The following is a 20,501-nucleotide window of genomic DNA, read 5'->3' as shown; positions in this document are numbered from 1 at the left end:
GCCCATATGTCACAACCACTTAGGGAACAAGCATATGTGAAGCTGCATCTTGTTCAAAAAAACTGCAGAGGAAAACCTCTTTTCTGAAACTTCATTATCTGCATTTTTATTCTCTGAAAAATTCCAAATTTAACAAAAAAAAAAAAAATTACAAACTAATTCAGACACTTTTATTTTTTTGAATGACGTAGTCAAGACTTTCAACACTTAATGATTTGTAGTAATATAAATCTAATAATAAATACAGAAATAGCAATGCATTACATTGGTCTTTCTAGGTAGATAGAAAGGCTAAATTTCTGGTTTTAGGAAAATGTTTGGTTGAATCACCTTTATAACAGAAAATGCAGTTTGAATAACTATCAGGCTAAGTGTAAACATCTTCCTGTAACTTCTGCATAGCAAGTAACTCTAGAGAAGTTATTGTCTCCATATGAGAATATATGGACTTTTGTGACACATGTAGGATAATCCAAGTGAAGTATTGACATTAAGCTAGTGGGAACGAAAGGCAACTTCAGAAAAGCTCTCCTAGAATGGTCCTAGAAGTAGCTGCCTGTGCTGAGAGTATGGGGAGGACTGGGAGTTCCAGCTGTCTTCTTGACAGCATAAGGCAGCTACTGCTGTGATGGGAGAATGGGTGGCCTTGGCTCCTCTCATCCTCCCGTTTTCAACTCTGTAGTTTGCCTTTGGCTTCCAACTTTGCGCCCTTCCATGTAGGCACTAGGAGGCTGCTGCAGCAATGAGTTTCTCCTTGTTCTTCAGGCTTGTTCTCATGCCCTTTCACCTCACAAATCCTTACACAGTTCAGTCCTGATGAAAACTGTATAGTTGCTATGGAAAAAGAGTTATAGGAGGAAATACGCTGTACTGGAGAGAATCATCATCTGTGAAATACCTTGTTGCTTCTCTTCCTATCTGGCCACTGGAGACAGTTCTCCCTCTATCTCCTTTGGTTTTTTTTTACAAAGAGAAAATCTTACCTTCAGAGTCAATGTATCCAGCTATGGATGCTCTAAGTAAAGCTTTGTGCATATAAGGTTGTCTTAACATTCCTTGCACAACATTCTCCAGGTCGCTGCTGATCATGTCTCTGACCCCTTCACACAAGCTACACCTTAACTGGATTTAACTATTTTGGAGACTACCTAGTATTTACCACATACTAAAGAATGCATTTCAATGTATATTTCAATTCTCTTTTTATTATCCCTTCACTATCAGGCTCAATGGCATGAAACAAAGGTGATTTGTTGATGCAATATAATATAAATGCTTTTTGGGTTTTGGTTCTTTCAGCTAAGTGAAATGCAGTATGGATAAAGAAGTGCTTTCAAACAGGTAAATTCGGCTTTCTCCTTTTCAGTGTTTCATGAGTTTTTTCCTGTGGATTAAAATTTTTTACATCTATTTTGAAATTCTTAGACCCTCAACTTTAAAACTTTTCTTGACTGCTGCAAAAGCTGCTGGGTTTAAGTATATTACTTGAAGTCTTTAATTTTTCCTAATTTTCACTGTGCTAAATTCTGATGATTATTTTCTGAAAAGCAGATACAAAATCAAGACAGATGTGTTAAACATATAGGTATCAAGAGAGCTGTTTACACAGCTGTAATCAGCACATGAGCTTAGAATTTTAGTTCCACATCCTTTTTTGTTTTAATTCGTTAGTTTTGATGACAGATTTGGGTATGAATTATCATATCAATTAAGTACCTACAAAGTTTTCGAACAGCAGCTGTACCCAAATATCACTAATAACATCAAAGAATTTGCTATATCACTAACCACTTTCTCTAAAATTGAAATAAATTTACGGAGTTATCCTTTTGCTGGTGTCTATCCTATATACCTGTTTAAGCCTACACATATCGATACTTTCATTATTATAGCATTTACAAACCAACTGCAATATAGAATTCCCATTTGTTAAGTGTAGAAACATGCCATAAAAGGTCCATGTTCATATACACATAATGGTCTTTTCAGTACAAAGTGCCAAAGTCACCTAGTTCTTTGCAAAACCTGTGCCAGCCTTTCTCCAGCCAAGGACTGTCAGGCTGCCATAGCAGACTCCCATAACAGCTTCTATTCCTCCAGCCTTAGGCTTATCTATGCACATACCAGCTGTTCCATCCTCCATTTCTGAAGTCATTGCTTTCACTAAATTAATGTAATTACAGCTCGAAAGACTCATATCTCCACCTTACGATTCATCAGCCTATATGTGGCTAGCCCAAACACATATTCTGTGGAAGTAGATGGTTTGAATCTCCAACTATTCACAGGTATGTCTGCTGAAAGGTCTCATTGTAAACTGCACTGTCACCTGCTCTTGCGTCAAGATTAATCTAATCATGTTTATAAATAGTCCTGTGTGTTTTATTTTGATAAGCAAATACACAAGATTACAGTATTACAGCTTCTCTCATCTAACTCCATGGAAATTTGGGGAATTTGGATGAGAAAATAGAACAAAACGTTACAGGGTTTTAATTCAACAAAAGCTCTACTCTGCATCTCCTGCTGTAGCTTGGAAGCATCACACTCCCTTTCTTTTCTATGGGCCAAAAAAAAAAAAAAGGAATGGGGAAACAGTACAACCAAATTATATCTCATGTGGAACACCACAACAGCAATACATTTCAGTGTTGTCTGAAAACTGCAATCTCTGTGGATCATTTGCTTTCTCTTTTCATCAGTCTTTTTCACTATACTCTTATTTGCATTAAACCCTAAAAATATTTTGAAAAACAGTAATGAAATTTCATGTATCACTGTGTCTATGCAAATTTACAGCGGAAATGCTGTGAGAGGGTTTACTAAGTACACATACAGTGCTGGTATTGGCTAATATGAAAGAATTAAACAGCAGTCAATGAAAGATTTGACAGCCAATTTATCATAAATAGTTGCTCTTTTTTATGTAATACACCCCATTTATACATAATGTAGAGACCTGGAAACAATGAAGTAGCACTGTGGTTTTTGTTGTATCATTGACTTCTTTTTTATCTTGAGGGTTGTTTGTTTGGGTTTGGTTTTTTTGGTAAAAATATACAGTTATTTTAATGAAATACACAGTGAAACTAATGTATGGTAGAAGATTTTTTAATAGTGATAGAAATAATCTCAGGCTCAGTAGATGCAATATAAATCTCATTTGAAACTAGCAGCAACGTAGCAAACATTCCGTTAGAGTGTTTTTAATTTAAAGTCCATTTTTGCACGCTGTGGACTACAGTCACAGAAAGCAAACATGCCCGTCACTAGAACTAAGCAAGTATTTTTCTGTTCAGAAGAATGATGCTGTGCAGAAATTTCCTCATTAGATGAACTGAAGTTATGTGACATTGAAAATTAATTGTATTTAATACAAACCAAAATACATACCCAAATACATTTGGGTAAACCCAAATCTCCATGCAAAAAAAGCTAATTTTTGCTCTGTGAGACAAATCAAAGGAATGTCTTTGGGAGGAGTTGATAATCATCATAAACAATCTATCTAGAATCCAAAATTAATTTAGAAATTTTCACTGACAGAATGGAAATATTTTTCATTTTATTATAAAGTGATATCATTTATCAGAAGATGGTAAAATATTAAATAAACTGAATTTATCTAGAGTAATTTTGAACTGCATAAGTTTATTATTATTATTAATATTAAATGTCAGCAGAATTCTAAAGACTTCATGGGAAGAAATATCTGCTAAAGTAACTTGTATTGCTCACCCTTGGGCAAGCATGCCTGGACAACAATAGGATGTGAAGAAAAGGAATAGCTAGAAAAGGATGTGTACAGTGTCTGTGTGAATAAAGACTATCTAAGGTATTTACCCAAAAGTGATCCAGATGATGACCACTATCAATTAAACTAAACAGTAGCCAGTGAATTGCAAAGACACCTTTCAAACAAAGGAGAAGTCAGGTTGAAAAGAAGTATAAAAGTAGGGTGAAAATGTACAATAGTGGGGAGAGATTATGGAGTGGAAATAGCAGCAACCAAAATCTGGTTTTGACATGTCAGTGGTCATCTTGCTGGTGCAACAACCACTGCATACACCAGATAGAGCATCATGTCCGCCGGATGCTGCAAATAGCCTGCATCCATCTGGTGGGCTGGCAGTTTGGGGTGCTACAAGGAGGATTGATTTCTCATGGTATATGTGTTAACAGACTGTAGACAGCAGCATGTACACACATAAAGCTGGGGCAGCCATGTCTCCAAAATTTCTTTCCCATAATGGTGAATATGCTTGTACCCCACATGTCTTCTGGGAAAGGGCATTCACATGTTTGTCTGGATGGGAAGGTACTGAAACTTTTGGAAATTACTTCTAGAAGGGTTTTTAGAAATTTGTACCTCTTTTCAACATTTTGTAATTTGAATCATGTATCATACCAATGCTATTGATCCTGCCTATCTACTTCTCTGATTGTCAGTTAATTACATGCCATTAATAAATCAGTAAACTACTTTAATATTGTGAACTGAGCAGTTTTCCTTCCTGATAATGCATAACATGGCTAAACTAATGCAGTCCAGCAAAAATTCAAGTACCTGAAAAATCGTACTCACGTAGTATGATCAATTAACGGGCAGTGTTTTTCTTCCTCGGGGTGGAGATTTGCCCCTCTTCCAGGTTCCCACCTGAATACGTTTGTGGTATGGATGGAATAATTTCTTGACATTTGTCTCAAGGTTGGTTGATACCATCCACACTGGTTTGTATCTTCAAAGTCACAGACTTCCATAACTTTAGAGATGGACAGTGAATACTTCGTGTTTATATAAAAATTGGAAATCAATAATTGATGTTATGATAAAGTAAACATCATGGAAACAAAAAGGAGTCAATTTATATTATTCATGAATACTGACACAGTGCTAACATGCGTAGTTTTTCCTCTATAGATAAAATATTAATTATATTTTCTATGTTCTTTTCTATTAAGCAGATTATAATTTTGGGAATATAGCAATTCTTTTGCACCTCAGTATTTACCTTCATATGTGTTCTGACCAGCTTTCAGGCCATTCTAATGATCTGTTGAGTGATATGCGCTGAAATGCATATAAAATAAAACAGCTACAATTCTGACAGCTGCTTTGTGGTTCTTTCTTCAGTCCTGTAGACTGATATTAGCAACCCATTTCACATTGTGTTCGAAGTCCACAACCAAAACTCTAAAAGACCACATCAATATTTCAAGCAGTCCCCACAATACCTGAAAGTCACATAATAATGTAGCTGTTTGGTATTGGTGTCAAATACTGAATTGTTATCTTACTCAATAAACATACAGCTGCCTGTGCCTCAGTTTTTGATTTCTGAGGAACTGGATAAGAAAAATGAGCTCACTACCACCCCTCCATCACAATTCATCCTCCAGTAAGAATATGTAGGGGAAAGAAACCCACTTATTTTCCATTTCTGTTAGGAATATGTGTTATCCGGTGCACCTTCCTGAATATTTTGCAGAAACTTTGTCTAGGTCATCCAAGGTGAGTCTTGTCACTCTCCAGAACTTTGAAATGGATGAGTATACTGAAGTTTAACTGACTGCTCTGAGAATTGTGCAGGGAAATGAGAATTTATTTTAACACATGAAACTCAGACGATAGCATAGCTGAGGTAACTTCTGTATCAAGAAATCACAATGCTTTAGGGGAATGTGCCTGATGCTTCCTTCCTTGGAAGCTAAAAATGTTGTACTAAGGAGAGAGTAAGTTATGATTTATAGTTTTCTATATGTTCAATAAAATGCCAATCACAGACAATGTGATGTCAGGAATAACCCATATAAAGATTTGTGATGCTTCCCAAGAATGATAAGTGGTGTAGTATTAAGTGCTTATTTCCAGTTTTTTAAAATGTTTATAAACAGATTTCAAATGCTTCTGAGAAAGATAACACCTTCCTGAGAACATATTTCTGCCCTCAGTCTGGACATGCTTAACTCCCATTCCGGCATTGTCATTCAAGTGATAAATTGACATCATTACTGTAGTGATGGGAGGCTTCAGACAGAGCAAATATATAAAGGTGTATCATCCACAGTATTTATCTCACTCAGAAAGAAAGGATGTTTTGTAAGACAGTGTAAATTTCTGAGAGAAAAAAAAAAATAACCAACAACAACATTCTATCCAAAAGGCTCTGTATTTATTTTTCAGTGTAGAATTTCAATGCTTGGTGTTTTTTCACACTATAGGAAATTACCCAATAATAGTTGTACAGCAGATTCATTTCTGACAGTTATTCCCACATAAGGAATAGACAGAGGGAGTCTAGTGTTACTTTTCCTCATTGAGCCCTCAACCCTGAGAGAGATGATTGAGCTCCCTACACAAAGTGTAATGAATGCAGAGTTTTTATCTTCAGTGACAATAACTTGGCTTGTAAAGGCTGCTGAGGTCACCACCTCTAGATGTCTGTCTGCCTCATGAGTCAGCTTCCATACAGCAGTATTTTCAAATATTATGCTTTAAGGCAAAACAAAATCATTGACAGTTTCTTCTAAAGTGCTACAGTGTGAACTGCTGTAGCTCAGAAGCAATCAGCAGATGTCTTAGACCTCTATGGACAAAATGTGGTGACCCTGTCCGTTGTCCAAGTTCCAGTGTTCCCATCTCACTATCAGAGCTTTAGGACTTTACAGGCTAAAACCCACTTCTGTGTGGAGCAGGCTGAATTTCCCAATCACTGCTGCTGCTGAAAATACTTTGTATAAAAAAAGAAAAACATATTCCTTGAAGTAGGTAAAAAGTGGGCCCAAGTCTCCCCGATGTGCACCCTAACAAAAGACTGTAAAGTTATTCTCTCTTCCAGTCTCGACTGGTGAACATCTGAAAAATTTAAATATGTCATAGATCATTTAATTTGGAAAATTCTGCTCAGTTAAAAAAATTGTCATGTATAGCTACCAGTCATTGGGGCACTGAGGATTCCTTCCCCCTGGTTCCCTATTTCGTTAGCAAGTTGAATTCATATGTCAAGTCTGAATCATCCCATTAAGAGGCAGAAAGTGCATAATGTCTCAGAGTCCCACACTAAGAGCAAAATGTTATTAAGTTTTTATTTTCCTGGGGAAAATCACATTAAAATAGCATCTAGGTGTTAATACCAAATTGCAAAGGTAAATACAGAGTAGCTAAAACAACGTGTTCAACAGTTGCAAACTAGCAAGGTAGCAAAGTAAAAATTTAGTACACTCACCACAAGCTGATTCATCAGACTGATCAGTGCAGTCAGGTCTAAAATCACACTTCTGGGTCATCTGAATGCAATGGCCAGAGGTTCTGCAGACAAATTCCTCCTCTGTGCAGTTGTTCACAGGGAGGGTGGCAGGAACTGAAGTTCCTGAAGTAGTTGTAGAGATTGTTGGCAAGTTTCCTTTGGAAAACAAACCAACAAAATGCTGAGTGATGAGACCAAGGCATTCTAGTTTTGCAATGATTCCTGCCCTTGCTTCTCCCACCCCTCATCAAGGGTATAGCTTTACTGGAAACATATCTGGGTGGCCATGTTGAATGACTTCAATGCTGCCCAGCAGGAAATGAACTGAGCATTTCTGCAGTGCAAAGCATTAGGTTGGTCATGCTGGCCAACCACCATTCATACAATCCTTGACACTTGCAGGAATTTATTTATCCCTTTACTTGTCTTTTGAAGTTGGATTAAGTCAGTGAGTCATTTCAAAAAACTGAAGCCATAGAGACTGACAGAACAATCACAGAAACTTAATTTCCCTGTGAACCAAGGCTAACAGATTATTCTGATGATAATGGTTTTTTTTTTCAAGACATCAATTACTGCAAGTGACTCTGGAAATTACCATGTAACCTTCTTACCTTGTAATTTCATCACTGAAAAAAAACGTTTTTTTCTCATTAGAAAAATTATTCTGTGGTCATAATCTTGTTCCACCACTTCTTCTATGTTTCATTCAAACTCATTACTCCTTCTTTCAAATCAATTGTCTTTGCCTTTCCTCCTATTCCTAACTATGCACCTTTCTTCAGGCTTACTCTCATTTCTTGAAAACTTTTGCTATTACTGTCCATAAAATTAATTTTTGTTACGTAACTCCTTCTTTAAATTTAACTGTTAATGAAATTATTAGCTGTAGTGCAGAATGCACCTGAGAAATACACTGGAGTTAGTTAAGAAGTACATGTTAAGACTTTTTATATAAAATGTGTCTGGGACAGCAAGGTATTTTTTTTCCTCGCTGAGGCCTGGAACACCAAGACTGACAATAAATTCCCCATGAGCAGGAACCATTTCTGTTTCATAAGGTAGAAATCACATCTATGACATTAAGTGCATTATACTCTAACCAAATGAATGACATTCCCATAATATCCTAAAACACAAACAAAAGACTCAGTGGAAGGAATCTTTTGAAGGAATAATTGCATGATATAATAAATATATCTACAACTCAAAATAACAGCAAGGACCTTATTGGTCAGAAATTTTAAAACATAAGTCTCTGCTCCAAATCTCCTGGAATAGGAGGAGATATTTTGAAATACCATAAACTTCGTAACACCTGAAAAGAAAGGAGAATCAGCTCCTTGCTGTTTTGAAATTATTCATTTTCTATAATTTATGAAATACCATTTTTTCCAGAGCAAGCATCACTGAGTAGCCTTTGGTTAGGAGATTCAGAAGATGCATCAAAGCAGTATGATCAAGTTTTGACATCTTTAATATTTCATATGAAGGACTTTACCACCAAGCTGTCAAGCCCATGTCTCCTCAGTCAGTATCTGGTCATTTGAGGTGGAATCAGAGAAACAGGGCAGTTAGTGCTTAATTATAGGGTGCAGGGACGTGGGAATCCCACTTTTTTTTTCTGTGATCCATCTTGTGTTAAATATGGTGAAATATTCTGTGGCTATTAACTGTTTTGCAGACTATCTGTACAGTCTCTGACTCTTTTTTGGTTGTTTTGATTTTTTTTATGGCATGGAAGAAGTAAAATAGGGGCAGAAGGACCCTGGACTGTCCCGAAAAATTGTTCACAATACTAAAAACATTTTTAAAATGTACAGAACAGCCTATTCAGCTCTGTCTACCATAGTGCTTGAGTATTTTTTAAATCTGTTTTTTGCTTTTCCAGTAACAATATTTACAAATGACAGCAAAGAGTCATCTCACAGCGAGGAGGTGATCACTTTGAATCTGTTCTTACCATTGTAAAGAGTACAACCTAGAAAAGACAAGTCATCAAGTCCAATATCTCCAGTGAAACCATCTCCTATGGTACCTTTCACCAAAATCTAGGGAAACAAGAATTATGAAAACATTTTTCAGTGTACAGTAGTATTCCACTTCTCATTAAATATTTCATATCAGTTGACAGAGGAATCATTTACCACATTTCACACTTAAAATGAGATTAAAATTGTTCTAGGGGATATATTCTATTTAGCGATACATTACGAAAGAAACTAATTATGATCAGTTTTCACTGGTGGTCACATTAATCACAGTGAACCATAACAGACTGGTTGGCTTCACAATTGTGTAAAACCACTGAAACATCATTGTGATATAAAATGATGGCAAGACATTATCATAAGTGGCATATAATGATTAGCTCCTTTGATACTTATTGTATGATTGTATAATTATGATTAATTATAATAACTTTCATGTGAATAAATTATATACTCTTATACAAATCCCATGGTGATGAAAAAAATTAAGTAGGTTAGAGATGCGCTATGGAGCCTTATGAAGAAAAATATTCTAATATTTCTTTACAGTTGCCAGTGCTGTATATGCTTACTTTCTGGTTACTGTCTACCGCCAAGGAATGGGAGAGGTTAGTCTTTGTGAAATACTCTCTGGATGACTTTTGTTCTGACAGTTGCTGAATTGTAAAAATCCAAGCAGGTGATTAGGGAATGATTTAGTAAGCCTCTTAATTTGACTAATTTATAAATTCTATTAATAAAAAAATAAAGACTCCTCAAACCATACATTTAAACAAAAGATAAATATGGGGGTTTTGCTGCTCTACTGGATTTCAAATGTTAAAGTTATTTATTTGCCCTTTTTTTTTTTTTTTAATATTTATGTCACATCTTACACACACACTTTCAAGCTTCCAGATTGTTCTGGAATGCCTCATAAAATTTCAAATACATTTTTCACTGTTTCTTCCTCAGTTCAATAGACAACTCCTACAAAGGAAGTAGAGCAGCAAAATTACTGCAGTTACTGTTAATTCAAAGATTTTTGTTGTAATTTACTTATTTGCAATTTTATTTGAAAAGTAAACTTATTTTCAACAAGTAATGGAACACTGCTCCAAATTCAAAGATTCAAAACCCTTCTGTGTAGAAAAATATCTGAATTATTTTTATCAATTGTCATTGATATTTTGGAAACATCTTCACATCAAATGTCATTTCTAAAAATATATGCTTCCATTTTACATTTTAGCTTTCCTGTTGTACAATGGCTTCCAGCTCCTCTTGTTTGTTGCCCATACTGCATGCATTAGTGTACATGCACTTCAAGTGGGCTGCTGATTTCACTCTTAATTCAGGCTTTCCATGGCACTTAGTGCCATGATCTGGTAAATGGACTGGAGTTAGACCAAGGGTTGGACTTGGAGATCTCAGAGGTCTTTTCCAACCCAGTCGATTCTGTGATTTTACATTTTAGTATTTCTTTTTTCCTATAGTAAAGGAAACCCCATAAAAGACTTCCAGTTTCAGAAAGGAGCACTTCTCAGTGACTTGAGGGAAATAAAAGATTTCATCTACATGCTAAGAACTGTTGCTCACCTGGTATGTATGCATGCATGCAGAGATTTTTGAGTCACACTTCACTTTAAATTTATTAATGTGCAGAAAAAAGAAAATTATTTAAAAGCTGCAAGGAATGGCCTTAACACTGTAAGAGGGCAATATCAGTCTTGATATCTGAACAGTAACAAACTTGTTTCTGCTATTCTGAAGTTGCATGCGAACAGGAGATTTGTTACTGATGCTGACATCACCAGAGTAAATAAAAATTATTACACTTCATTTCTGTCCATAAGACAAAATAAATGAGTATATTAAAAGAAGATGGATGTATGTCCCTTACTAAATGACAACATTACTTATTACTGCTCTCATCTCAGTATGAGATTCTTACTTTTCCCTCAGAATATCCACAAGTATTCTTCACAATATTACGTCTGTCTCTTGTTTCCAATTTAGGTTTAAATGGAGGCAATGCTGCAGTATCAGTACTAATCTGCAGGAGTAATTCAATTCAGAATAACTCCTTATATTGTTATTATGATTATTATCGTTGTATTATTTAAGATCTCCACAACAATTTTTTTTTTTTAAATTTCTTTATGTACTTGCACCAGGAGTCTGACACATCAACATATAGCATGAATGCAGGAATTAACACAGAAAATTTAACAGAGATAGAGGTAAATGTTCTGACAGACTTAAAACTGAAAATATGGCCAATTTATGAGTTAGTGCTGCAGTGTAAAACTTAGTCTCTCTGCAGCGGTGGTTAAACATTGACCACTCAAAATCATTTGCCAGCTGAAATTTTGCAAACTTCATAAGCTGTTATTAAATAACCTCCAGGGAACTCATCTACCATGGAGCTCATTTCACATCTCATTTATTATTTGAATGAGGATAAATAGTTCCCAATTTCTCCAGTTTTCAGAACTCTAGAGATGCAGTCTGAATGAAATCTATAAATGTAGCAAAAGGGAGGAAATGCTACATAAATGGGAGGAAAAAACCTCCATGAAAAGCAGAATGTATTAGAACAACATTCTGTATACAGAAAAGGATTGATTCCTTAAGATTTTGAACAAAAAAGATTTTCAAAGGGTGAAGGATCATTACAAGAAATATTAATAGAGCAATTACAATGAGTAATACTATTCTATACAAATGTTCAATTTTAACAGTAATGCTCATTTCTTTCACTAGCCAATTCCCACTGAATGTTAGTAAAATGAAATCTTCATTTCCATATAAGCGTAGTTTAAGCTAGAATTGAATTCCAAAAACTGGAAGGTATTAAAAATTCTGAAAATTTATGAATGTTTACTAAATAGTGATATTAGTTCTATTGTATTTACATAGTAATACAGCTAAAAAATATCCCAGGTTTGTCACAGGAAGTGTCTACTCTATCACTTAATTATATTATTAGCAGTTAGAGTATGCTAATTTTTATTAGGTTTGCTATGATTATTTCTGGCAAGAAGCCATGTGAATTGATTGGAAGAAGAAAGAACCACACAAGCGGTTAATACTACGAATAACTGACAGAACGTTTTGTCATCAGAAACTTTCATCATAAGTTAGTGAAAGCAAATGCAGGATTGAAAGTCATACACGTCATTGCATATCTCTGAAGCAAACTACTCCTATATTTTAATGCTATGTATAAGTAAAAGAAAATGTCTCATAACTTTTCATCAAGAAAAGTAACCAATTTCTTATAAGATAATGGAACTTTTGTAATTAGATAAAGGACAAGCCACAGAAACACATATCAAAATTCCTTGCTTCAGAACTTCTTTTTTATAGTGCTTGGTTTTACGAGATACTGAAAAAAACATAGTTATAGCTAGTAAAGCACTATAAGTTTGTGAACCCTCATGCTTATTTATGATGTCTTTCCAAGCATTTCTCTGAAGTTCAGGGAAGAATCACATTTCTGTCCTGTTTTATGGACTGATGCCGGTCAGATTTCTGACACGCAACTGTTTACATACTCTGGGAGTCAGTACTTTGCGGTATTAAGGCCAGAAAACTTAAAAGAAAAGATCCTGTTTTCACTCTCCAATATTAACGATAGAAGAATTATTGTGGAAATAGGATATAGTCAGTGCCTAAATACAATTTTGAGTGGAAAAAAATTGTTAAGAGAGCTTAGATATTTTTATTCTCGATCCCCTTTGTGCATGTATTGTGACTTGGTGACATCATGACAAGTCTTCTACTGCATACCAATAAAACAATAACGCAAAGAATTCATTATTTCTGTTGCCACAGAATGAGTTATAGCTTCATAATGTTAAGTATTGTAATAGCACTCAACAAAACAGCAATTTCTTTCCCGAATAAAAGAATTAAACCCATGAAATTATCCCTGAAGGTTTGCACGATGAACAATATGTTTTCCTCACTTCTCATGTGGTTTTCTTGTTTTCACACTGTTCTCTATGCTCTGAAATCCACTTGTCAAAAATGGCAGTGCTGATGTTTAGAAATGACTTTTTAAAAAAACCATACTGGTTTTTGTCTTTCAAACAGACTGCATTGCACCACACACATTTACAATACATAAGTTCTCTGTATTTCACTTCATACTGTAGGTACTGAATAGCCTTCACTATCAACACAAAGTTCACTACCAACCACAAATTCTAATGGTTGTTTTTCACTCTTTCCCACAAGTGTCCCAACCCTGATATTAGCATCCTCCTGCATGGCTCCTAGACTCCCTGTAACCATCTCTGCACACCATACCTTGGCAAGACACATGCTAAGAAGACCTGAGAGGTAAGTATCAGTAACATGGCGATGCTTTTGGTTTGGAGGGCATTGATTTTTTTTTTTTTTTTTTCAGTCTAGCCTACAAAGACATGCAGGCTTTAGCCTGGGCTACACAAAAAAGTATTGGCAACAGGTCAAAGGAGGTGATTCTTCCCCTCTACTCTGCTCTCATGAGACCCCCGCTTGGAGTCTCGCATCCAGTTCTGGGGCTCCCAGCACAAGAAAGACATGGACCTGTTAGAGTGGGTCCAGAGGAGGACCACAAAAATGTTCAGAGGTCTGGAGCACCTCTTGTGTGAGGAGAGGCTGAAAGAGTTCGCGTTGTTCAGCCTAGAGATGAGAAGGCTCTGGGGAGGCCTTATTGCAGGCTTTCAGTAAGAGGGCTTAGAAGAAAGAATGGAAAGAGACTTTTTACGAAGGCTTGTGGTGACAGGACAAGGGGAAATGGTTTTAGATTGAAAGAGGATAGATTTGATACGAGGAAGAAATATTTTATGATGGTCGTGGAGAGACACTGGAACAGCTTGCTCAGAGAAGTTGTTGATGCCCCTTCATCGAGCATATGCAAGGCTAGGTTGGACAGGGCTTTGAGCAATCTGGTCTAGTGCAAGACATCCCTGCCTGTGTCGGTGGGATTGGACTGGATGATTCTTGAACATCTTTTCCAACCCAAACCATTCTGTGATTCTATGATCAGTGAAGGATTAAAAAATGTAGGTAGCAGTTCCCTGGCACTGTTACTCTATTAGCCAATTAATAAACAATTGCTTCAGAGGCAACTGCATACCAAACTGCACAGGTCAGCCAGCAACCATAGGCTTTACATTGCCACAGTGAAAATAAAACCGAGAACTATGACTAGAAACAGATAGGAAACCAATAGCACAATTTCAATCTGAAAAACAGAGTAACATGCAAGCACGTACCAGGCATGAAAGAAGACAATACACAGATCAGAGATGAAGAAAAATACCTAATGCCCAGAAAGAGACCTACCAAGCTGATATGGCTGGATATCCATATATTTGAAGTAGAATTGAAGGAATAAGAAGCCACAGAAGCATGTACTAGCCTGTAAATAGGAAAAAAAAAAAATACTAGTCTCAGCAGATTATTAGACAATGTACAAAGGAAAAGAGTAAGAAGAGTAGAAGGGAAATCAGGAATGACAAATTGAAAGTTGAAATTGAAGCTGTTGCTAGAGTGGAAATCCATGATGACTAAATTTTTGTGTGGAAATTGTTACCAGAGAATGGATCAAAAGCAGTAACAGAAAAATAATCACAAGTGGGTATTAAAGGTGTTATAAATATCTTAGAGAAGTTCTCAATAAATTTGGAGCTGCTTCAACACCAGATTTTAATGAAAGCTGTGTATCTGACCAACTAAACACTAACAAACTCTTACTGGTATGTCAGCATGCATTGAAAATTAGGTCCTGAACAAGTAGCCAAGCAGACAATCATATCAAGGCAGAAGGCTAACAACACTTGACAACAATAAATCTGGTTCAATAAGGGTGAAAACGACTGCAGAAAATCTGAAATCATAGTTAGAATATCAAATAGGGTGAGCCTTCCGATAGATGGAGAGCTGTCTGCAGCACGATGCCTCGCAGCATAAGGACAGCTGTATCAGAGATCAGGTCAGTTGTCCAGCTCACTGCCCTGTGTGTGTCCCAGTGGCCTGCTGCCACATCAACGATAACAACAAAACAGGCATGCAGTGGGAGCTCCCAGACACTTGGCAGTATATCACAGGTGGGAGATTATAGCTTCGTTGTTATGCTAATTACCCTTAACAGACTTCACTTTCAACAATTTGCCAAGTTACTTATTGATCCCATTCATACTTCCTTGTATCTAAAACATCCCTCAGCAATGAATTGCACAACAGGCCATCCTAAAATAGCATTTCCTTTTGTTTTGATCATGTTGCCTGATAATTTCACAGAGTACCTCTCATTCTCTGTATTCAGAGAGATCATTAATCATTCTCCACACTGCTTCTCCATGACACTGCTGATTTTATGTTTCTCTGTCACATCTCAACCATTTCTCTCTCTAAGAGGAACACTTTTTACCCAAGTATTCCAGAAAGGGTCAAACATTTCTACTTCCATTTTTTTTCAGCTTAATGTTCCTAACATAAGGGCAAATACACAGTTACTTTCACTTGTTCTCTTAGGATATATAGAAGAAAAAGTACAAACTCTTCAGAACCAGTTTCCTTCTAAAAACAAGGCAAATGGTAAGGATAAGTCCTCGCTACATGTGCTGATATGCAACTGTAATAGACTGAAACATGGTCTCCTCACATTGTTTTTCACACTAGGAAATAATACATCTCTTTGGTAAAACAAAAAGGCATGCACACTCTTCCAGCAAAGCCAAATGCAAGAAGTAGAATATAGTTAAGTTTGCTCAGCTGCATTTTCTGGAGTACACTAGTGTAAGCCCAGAGTTTCAACCTGATGCTTATCAGTTAACAGTTAGAGAAGACTGAAAAACTCACACACTTAAGACGATCGATGCAAAAGTATTTACATTATGAACCCCAACAAATATTTCCCTCAAAGATGCTATGAAATGTGATATGATATCTAGAATCTGTAATTTCTATAGTTCTGATGCTTGTTATGTAGGAAATGAAATTTTAAACTTGCTTACTTCAAAGATATTATAGCTGATGAGGAAGCCTAGCAAGTCATTATCTTCTCTTAAATTGATACAAAGGGTATTTAGTCTACTATAACAAATCTGACTATACTATTCATGTATGAAATATAATTATCACCACTAGAGATGCATGAAATAAAAATATTAAATTCTGAAACCTCACAATTTGCCATAGTACAGACTATGAGTTAATTTGCCTTTGAATTTGAAAATATTTGTAAGAAAAGGTATAGTATGCCTTATATCTCCATACAGAAATGTAATGATAAAAAATGAAGATTTAAATAAATGTATTAAAAGACAAGACAATGACTTTAATCCAGTGTCTCAGAAATGAAGAATACTTCCTTTAGATTCTTCTGTCTCTAGACGAATTCTGCTGCTAAAAATGAATCGCTTCTTGAGTGAGCACCATTCAAGAAGTATATCTGAGAACTGATGAGTTAGACCTAATTGTAATTATCCCTTCACCCTTCCCTTTTGAACAGATGTACAACTGATGTTATCTTTGATGATATTGTCACAGATCACAAATAATACATTATTAGTGTTGTGAATAGCTTAGAAAAGAATTTCAGAATTAATTTTCTCTTTCATCCAAAGTATTGTGAAACACATTAGTTTTATTAAGGGTTTCTTTTGAAGTGACTCAAAACCTCCTTTTCAACAGACAACAAAGAGCTGTTAGGGGTAAAACCCCCAAGGTGGCTGTTGGTCTAAGTTGGGACCGATTATTGTTGTAGTGCTTCACTTGGTGAATACGCTGCTGTAGCAAAGTAAAGTAAAAGTTTCCTTCCTTTCCTGAAGGCTGGCTTTCATTTCTTCATGTCTGAAATGGTAAGGGGAATCTAACAATTCTCAAAGATGTTTCCTGCCGCCTGATCTAAAAATGATGCTCAATGATTCTAACAGGGAATGTCTCCTGGTTCAGCATTGGGTGGCTACAACATCAGATTCTCTGAGTTGAGGAACTTTAAACAGAGACGGCATGTGTGAATCCCTAGGGGTTCTAGAATTTATGGCAATAACAACAAAAAATAAACTGTCACTACAGTCATATTGAACATGTCTACCTTGTGGAGGCTGCAAGACGACTCACATCGTACTATGTAACACCACATGAGTCCAAAGGTTTTTACAAAACCCTTAATTATATTCATATACATTGGCACGCCACAGTAACACACCAACATCGAAGTCCTTTATGTGAGAATGTTTGAAATAGGACTGGTCAGTGCTTATGCTTTGATAGCTCAGCCTGAGTAAGAATCACAGAATCACAGAATGTTAGGAATTGGAAGGGACCTCAAAGATCATCTAGTCCAATCCCCCTGCCGGAGCAGGAACACCTAGATGAGGTTACACAGGAAGGTGTCCAGTCAGATCTTGAATGCCTCCAGAGTAGGAGACTCCACAACCTTCCTTGGCAGCCTGTTCCAGTGTTCTGTCACCCTCACCGTGAAGAAGTTTCTTCTCAAATTTAAGTGGAACCTTTTGTGTTTCAGTTTGTACCCATTACCCCTTGTCCTATCATTGGTTGTCACCGAGAAGAGCCTGGCTCCATCCTCATGACACTCACCCTTTATATATCTGTAAACATTAATGAGGTCACTCCTCAGTCTCCTCCAAGCTAAAGAGACCCAACTCCCTCAGCCTTTCCTCATAAGGGAGATGCTCCACTCCCTTAATCATCTTTGTTGCCCTACGCTGGACTCTCTCCAGCAGATTCCTGTCCTTCCTGAACTGAGGGGCCCAGAGACTGAGCTGTTCAGAACAAAAAAGAATGCAAAGATACACATCACATTTTACTTTAACAAAACAGAGGTCCTCTTCAGGACAGAAAGTATTTTCTCCTCAAACTGAAAAAGGCTTTTGAATATACAAAGACGTCTTGTTTTACATCATGAGCAACACACAGCACAATCACAAAATCTGAAAACAGTCTATTAGAGTGTCGAAGGTACAAATAACAATGTACACATCAAAGACAAAGGGATCCGCTTGTGCTTCAGCTGTCTACCTTCCCGTGTTTGATCATATTCCAGACCATTATACCTGGTTTAAAATGCTGCTCAGGAGCTTGAGAAATCTAATTTGAAACATTATCAATATATTCAGGTATATATGTTTCAGAATCGGATACTTAAAATACAAGAGAAATGAATTCTACACTGAGAACATAAAAATAGTACAACAGATATGAAAAACAGTATCAGGAGAAAGAAAATTGGCTTTTGTTTGTAGAACATAGGGCTATTCTATATTCACAGCAAATACGACATTCTAATTTTCAGTCAATATTCTATTACTTTCTAAGTTAATAACTAATTGATAAAATTATTACCGTGGATTAGGTTGTTTGCTTTCCTTAACCACTTGTAAAATAGGAAAATACCAAATACATTTTATGGCTCCTTAATTGCAATTTTATTATGCATATAAACTTCCATAAGCTAATACTTTTAAATAAATTTTCATCATTTATTTTCCCTGGATTTTGGTCCCTGTTTTTGACACTTAAAGAGACCAAGTTTATAGTTGAAGGAATATGTAGGGGTTTATATATGATACTCAAAATATTATTTTTTTTAGCAATTATGCTCAAGATAACATTAATAATTCTTCATCTACTTAAACAGTGCATTTGCATTTTGAAGTTTCACAACAGCAAACTTAAAAAATCTAGACTGATCATTATAAAATCATCACAGAATATCAGACTCCTTTATGTATTACTCACACTTTGGAGTATCAAAGATCTATTACCATTTTTGTTTACAGAGATACATATACATACTGCAGATGGACAAAAAAGCAAACTGACTTGGGGTGAAGGTAATTTTTTTTTCAAATAATGTTGTTTGGAATATAGCAAAGTTGCCCTAGATATCGTATGATGGACATGGCAGATATGGGATTTAGATCATGACTAAAAGGAGGTTACATATCCCAAAACGATTGAGATACAGAACTTTACTTTACATATCACCATTTCCTTTTTCTGTATCTGCAGAAATTTGAATGAATAGAGCAAGCTAAGACAACTATATTTATCTAAGTTGTGAAAATAAAATCTTTGCACTTTCTTCTAAGCAGAACCTATTTCAGGTATTATGGTTGTTCAAGGAAGATAAAAACAAACACTATTCATCATCAAAATAAGTAGGCCACCATGGACACATTGTTATTTTACTACCTTTTTCAATGTATTTTTAAGGAAAAGATGTATAAGTAAACTTCTTAGGGAGATTAAAATAAATGTAGATCATCTAAAGAGAAAAGTACATTCAACAGCCTATTATTTTTCATTTTGAAACAAGTGTCACATATAGTAAAAACATATTTTGAAAATTAATATATCCTTAACCTGAACTTTTTGCAAAACCAAACAAGTATAATTTCTTACAGATTATTAAATCCTTTGCACATTTTTGTTTCACACCAGTTCTGAATTCAAAGGGAAACTCTAGATCACAAAAGCTACAAAATTTTTGTCAGTTTGTCATCATTATTTGAGAGATATCCTTAATTTTGTTTCAGAAAACTGCATTCCTGTAATTTAGAAAAGTTACATCCAGCTATTCCTGTTCTGCTCTCTGATGTCACATTTAACACTCTGATGTAAAACGTCTGATGGAACAGTAACAAACTTCAGACAGTTTGATGGCAGCTACAACAGAAGTTTTCTAAGAAATTTAAGATTCTGATGTGTAGTGGGAGGTGGTGTGAGCAAAGGAAGACTTCATGTGCTCGACCCCTTTGGTTTCTGCCAGTGCATTCAATTAAAGGTCCTACAGTTTCATGTCGTTGGAGTTATAGACTTTAAAAAGAGAATCTGGCTTTACAGATGTCCTTAAGTATCTTTCTGTATGGCTTTAAATTTTGGCTGAGAACACCTCTTTTTCTTTGTGTATATGCACAACTGTTTATATACTCTCAAAGTTGGGTTCCCATGCTAGTAAATAAACTGAAAATGTGAATTTGAGGTGTTTACTTTTCATAGTGATTCTTTCTTTGAAAGTGGTAAACAAATAACAGACTTAAATAGGGAGAGAAGAGTAAGAGGGGGTACCAGCTGAAGGTCTCTGTTAAAAAGACTTAGACCACCTTTGCTCTTGGAGTCTAAAGTTTTCTATTCACTGGAATCTCTGAAAAACCTAAACAGCTGATAAGATGCTCTGGCTAGAGACAGAGAAGGAGTTTAGGATGTCAAGACATGTATTTTGATAAGAATATTAGCAAAATGCTTTATCTTATTTTTC

At 35.8% G+C, this 20,501-nt stretch overlaps 1 protein-coding gene across 1 annotated transcript in view; it reads right to left on the bottom strand.

The window, feature by feature from the left end:
- MALRD1 (MAM and LDL receptor class A domain containing 1) overlaps nucleotides 1–20,501 on the bottom strand; it is a 296,432-nt gene that overhangs the window by 165,900 nt on the left and 110,031 nt on the right. The window contains exons 20-22 of the mRNA XM_071805517.1: nucleotides 9,211–9,298; nucleotides 7,227–7,403; nucleotides 4,586–4,763 (exon numbers count right to left, since the gene is read on the bottom strand). Of these exons, the coding sequence (XP_071661618.1) occupies nucleotides 4,586–4,763; nucleotides 7,227–7,403; nucleotides 9,211–9,298 (443 nt within the window). The remainder of the gene's footprint in view (nucleotides 1–4,585; nucleotides 4,764–7,226; nucleotides 7,404–9,210; nucleotides 9,299–20,501) is intronic.

This window comes from Patagioenas fasciata, chromosome 2 (assembly GCF_037038585.1).
Source record: "Patagioenas fasciata isolate bPatFas1 chromosome 2, bPatFas1.hap1, whole genome shotgun sequence".
Taxonomy (NCBI): domain Eukaryota; kingdom Metazoa; phylum Chordata; class Aves; order Columbiformes; family Columbidae; genus Patagioenas; species Patagioenas fasciata.
Note: the sequence above shows the minus strand (reverse complement) of the source record. Positions and strands in the feature narration are given on the sequence as shown.